Here is a 4,791-nt window from a genome sequence, read left to right on the forward strand (position 1 = left end):
ATTGCATTCCGACCTACTGAAAATGTTAATGAAACCCCTGCAGTAGCCCCAGGTTATCAGACATAGCTTTCTTAATATACGTGCTGTTAACAATTTTATTTCTGCCAACTGCCGCAAAATCCACCTACATGTATAAACAAGTCTATGACGTGTTATTGAGAAACAAGATGGGGTCTGCAGAAGCAAGTCTCCCTAGACCTGAAGGGAGGTTTTTGCACCTAAGTTGCTAGCAAAGAGGTATTAAAATTGCCTTATCTTTCACAGGGAATTTATTAGAACTGAGCAGGAGTTATTAGTACCTTGCTGCTCTGTGGATTCTTCCATATGAAATGGCATCATCTTGAATTTTTCCTGTGACAAATTAAACAAGTCAACATTGTCTGCGTGGTAGCCTAATGGTCTTTCCTGCGACTTGAGATCAAGGGTGGAAATTTCTGTAGCGGAAGGTTAAGACTTACTTACAAGATGCTGGCAACAGGCAGACTGCTCAAGATTCTAAAGTGTGCTGAAATATTTTCTACAGTGGATTGCTCATGCACAAGAATGTGCAGCTGACTGCAAACTGAGACGAATCTGATCACTTCTGATCTGTTGGCTTTTTTTTTAACTATCAGAGGAAAAAACTTACCATTCCATCATCCATTGCGTTTGCTCCACTACAAAACAAAATTAACAATGTCCTTTTTTTCAAAGTAATATTCCCAACAGCATTCCTACACATTATTTTAAGTGTATGCAGAACTCAAGACCTATTCTGTACATTTCCCAATCATTATATCAATTTTCTTTTTCCAGAGTCAAACAACAAGTGGATTTCCTCAAAACGTAAATATTAGTAATAACCATACATGCATTGTAACTTACATTGTGAACCTACAGCCCTCATGGTGCAATGTGGAAACACATGTACCTGGTTAACATGGGGAGAGTTCTCCAGATTCTGCCATTGAACATTTTGACCAAGGCAAATTTGAAATTTGACTAGCTGGCAAACTTGCTGCAGTTTGGCAAAAACTTAAACTCCACATGTCCTTGCAATTTTCAGACACTGTACGAACCCTGTGCATCAGTGAGAGAACTGAAGTGTCTCAGTTTGTGCTCAATAGTTCTTTCCTCACGAGAAACTGTACAAAGACAATCGGGCTGCTTAAACTTCCAATCCTCCATACATAAGAAAAAAGATGGCAACTGGTAATTAAAAAATAATGCACGCTTCTAAGGGCATGGAAACCTTCCAACATACAGAAAAGTTCCAAAATCTCCAAACCTAACATACACCATGTCATTGATACTGTATGCCTTTCCTTGGGCCCAAGTGGTTGTGTTAAGTTTGCAAGGTACCATCACTAGTAAAATGTTGAGCTACTACATGTATCTTTTTTCCTCTGGAGGACTGCAACCCATGGATGTCATATCAAAGCTACATCTAGTTTTATGTTGGTGTAGGCTCCTGGCAGAGTCACCTAATAATTGGATATAACTGGGACTTTATGGCCATTTCACTTTGGTATTGAACATCCAAAAAACATTTTTACTCACATCTCATGTCGTCTTTCCCAGCACTTTGCAACCCATTGTTCTGTCATAACAGTGGTTCCAAGACTCACTGCAGCCTGAGGGTTAATGCACAAGTAAATGATTGTCCAATTTAAAACTTTAAATTCTTAAACAGTCTGTTGAAACATGTATTAGTGCCAAGTCTTTCTCTATCTTCCAGGATGGAAGATATTGTTTTATTATATGGCAAGGTCTGCAAGTAGGCAAGATAAATCAAATGCTGTACTGTGCTTCAGGCTTCTCAAGCCACCAGCAGGCAAGATGGAGTATCTTGCCCACTTGAGGTTACCTACTGTCCTGCGAGAAAAGCATTTTCTTCATGACAAACAATAAATGCTCTAATGACCTAGAGCTTGTATGGTCAAAATGGTTGGATGTTTACGGCCGTTAATAATGGCTCTGGATTTTAGCCTTGTTATTTTCAATTTTTGCCTGTTTATGGACCACGATGCAGTTGAGGTCCACAAACATTAAAAAAAACTAACTTTGGCAATATCCAGCCATTTCATCCTCATGCTTCATCAAGAACCCATCTGTATGCAGTGTACCACATACTTACTCTGTACTTCTGCCCATGTATTGAGTTGGCAACAAGCTGTGTCACCCTTCCACTGAATTCTCGTCGTATACTACCACCCATATGATGAACTAGATTACAAAGTCGTCCAAGTTCTTCTTTCTTTCGAAATCCAGTAAAACATATGATAAGATTACTCATCACTGCACAATAAAGAGGTCTGGAATTGTACGGTAAAGGCTGTCCTTGCTTAGCGCACGAATGCACTATCGGAGGTCCAATGATCCTTTGCTCCTCCTTGCGTAAAAGCTCAAAGTCTTCCCCTTCAAATGGGTCACATACAAAGACTAGTTCAATGTTATCGGTTACTGCTTGTAATGATTCTTTGACATTATCTGATATGGTTACAGGAACATTAAGAGCCTACAGGAAAAGAGGAAAGAAAAGGATATCAGATCTTAAACAACAACAAGTTACTGTCATATCTGTGTAGCATAAAGTGTTTCTAAAGCATACTGTAGTTCTCATGCCAATAACATGACAGGGTGAGAAGGATCTCTATAAACCTACATTGAGGCTGCAGTCACTGTAGACCTATTTCTTTAGGGGCCATGGTCTAATTTTTGGTACAGTACATTGGGCTTGAAATTAGACGGATAAGGGGTGTGATTTTTCAGCTAAGACACATTGTACTTTACTAATATATACCGTAGATATATAAAAAACAAAGCATGTAGATTGCTTAATTGTTAGGTTACCAGATGTAAATGCAATGCTGGGGGCAGCATTAAGGTTACCGTATACCTTCAGGGGTGTCTCGCGTCCAAGCGATGTAGCGCGTCCGGTTTAAGCTGTAGATAACTAAACCCCGATATCAAATTAAAGCTCATAGAGCTGGCTATCAAACCATACCAAAACGTTTGAAATAAAATGAATTGCCGATTTTTTCAGGGCCACTAAATGGAAGCGTCCTAATCACCTTTGGGAAGCTACAAGTCAAAGCGAATTTTGTTTTTCGCCAATTTATTTTTTCCCTCGGTTTCAGCACAAAAAGCGCTAAAAAGTGTGTCTGCGTTTTTCCATATTCAACCGCAGTAAAAAGTTACAGAACATTTTCGAAATAGGATTTAAAAAATGTGAAGTGATCGTACAAAAATCGCTCTCGGAGAAAAAATATTTCGAAATAAACAATTTGCAGAGAGGTTTTTGTTTTTTATATGTTAATCTAGCTACTGTACAAATTTGAGGGCAAACAAACAAATTCACTTTGAGTTGTAACTTTTTAAAGTGTCTGCTTCAAGCGAAAAAATTTATTCGAGAAAACATCGCTAAGAAAAATCTCTTGCTTCGCAAACAAACTCCGCCCACAAACGCCTTCAACTGGGTTCTCAGATCACTGAGCCAATCAGCGCTTGGAAAATTTACTACCATTAACTCGCGGTGAAACTTACGCGTGAATCTCCAAAAAAAACTTTGTGTTTCGCAATGCGCTCAAGGCGGAGAGATAATTTTTCTGCAGCTGGGTTTTTCTTGAAGCTGGTTTGGCAAAATGGGGAAGACGGAAAAGGATACGAACGCTAGAGTAGCTGGGCGACGAGAACAAACAAAAGAAAGCGCGGCGGAGCAAATGTGCATGGATTATATTCCAATGGATCTCAATGAGTCAGACGATTCATCGGTATCGGACTCAACAAAAGAGTCATTGTAAACATCGCTGTTATCGCTGTCGAGGTCCCAAATTTTTACAGAACCTTTCTCTTCTCTTGACTTGATCTTTTTGCCCGCTTGATACGTCAGTAGCTTCATCCGCGAGGCCAACTTTCGCTTCTTCACTCATTGATGTATTTTCATTCGTTCTTCGCTTTTTCGAACTGGTAAACGGAGTTTTCCGTGATCCATGTTTACTTATAACTTAATAGAATTACATCTGATACGAAAAATGTTTGGATTAACGATGCTGATTATAACTGAATAGCCAGCCAATTCGTGGTATCCATATAGGTAATATTCCCGCGAAAGCAGTCGCGGTTGATTGCATGCACGGTATAGGGCTGTCAATCAAGAGGGAACTTTTATTTCCGGCCATAACGTAAACCCTCCATTTCTCCGCCAATATTAAGTTTTTTTCAATGTTGTTTTCAGAAATTAGAGATTACTCTTCGACAATTACTTTGAACCAAAAATCCAAATTTGAAGAAAATTGCCGATCTGAAGGTATACTGTAACCTTAAACTTGAAAATTATACAAATGGGGCATTCCATATTTTTATTCCCCTACCCCCTATGGAGGGCAACAGGGCCAGTCATAAAACCGTCCAACAAATTTTTAACCCCTTCGATCCAAACTTCAAAGGTGCCGACAACGAAAAACTAGGTTGTCGGAATCTGTCCTCCATAGGGGAGAGGTGGAGGAGTGGAGGGGTGCAAGAAGAAAAATTTAATTAAATGTCCCAATATACAGTTTAACAGTTCAGCCCCTTCTAGTTCTAGAGGGAGGAGCAATACGCCTATAGACACTTCAAGGCTCCTTTCAGATGTGTAGCCTATTGAACTAGACTGTTCCAACAAAATGTACTAACTGTAATATTGCCTCAATCGCTTGCATGAGTTCTTTATTTTCTCCATTTTCTTTTCCCACTACACAAAGTCGAGTTTCCATAGCGGAGCTGGAGCTTCCTAAAATTTGAAGTCAAACAATAAAATATAATGTACACAAT

General features: G+C 39.3%; 1 protein-coding gene across 1 annotated transcript; it reads right to left on the bottom strand.

Annotated features, from left to right (window-relative positions):
• Window positions 1-249: 249 nt before the first annotated feature.
• LOC149108735 (protein ECT2-like) lies at window positions 250-4,791 on the bottom strand. Its single transcript, XM_089293117.1, has 5 exons — window positions 4,665-4,791; window positions 2,117-2,497; window positions 1,540-1,613; window positions 629-656; window positions 250-351 (listed from the first exon to the last, which is right to left on the bottom strand). The coding sequence occupies exons 1-5, from the start codon at window positions 4,731-4,733 to the stop codon at window positions 259-261; spliced, it is 645 nt and encodes a 214-aa protein (XP_089149243.1). The 5' UTR covers window positions 4,734-4,791; the 3' UTR covers window positions 250-258.

Source organism: Orbicella faveolata, unplaced genomic scaffold (genome assembly GCF_042242905.1).
Source record: "Orbicella faveolata isolate gen_17 unplaced genomic scaffold, um_ofav_v1 contig_25, whole genome shotgun sequence".
NCBI lineage: Eukaryota > Metazoa > Cnidaria > Anthozoa > Scleractinia > Merulinidae > Orbicella > Orbicella faveolata.

Coding starts and splice junctions, on each gene's coding strand:
- LOC149108735 (XM_089293117.1), bottom strand. CDS start 4,733: ATGGAAACTCGACTTTGTGTAGTGGGAAAAGAAAATGGAGAAAATAAA. Junction 2,498..4,664: donor AACTCATGCAAGCGATTGAG/GCAATATTACAG, acceptor CTTTTCCTGTAG/GCTCTTAATGTTCCTGTAAC. Junction 1,614..2,116: donor TACATGGGCAGAAGTACAGA/GTAAGTATGTGG, acceptor ATTAACCCTCAG/GCTGCAGTGAGTCTTGGAAC.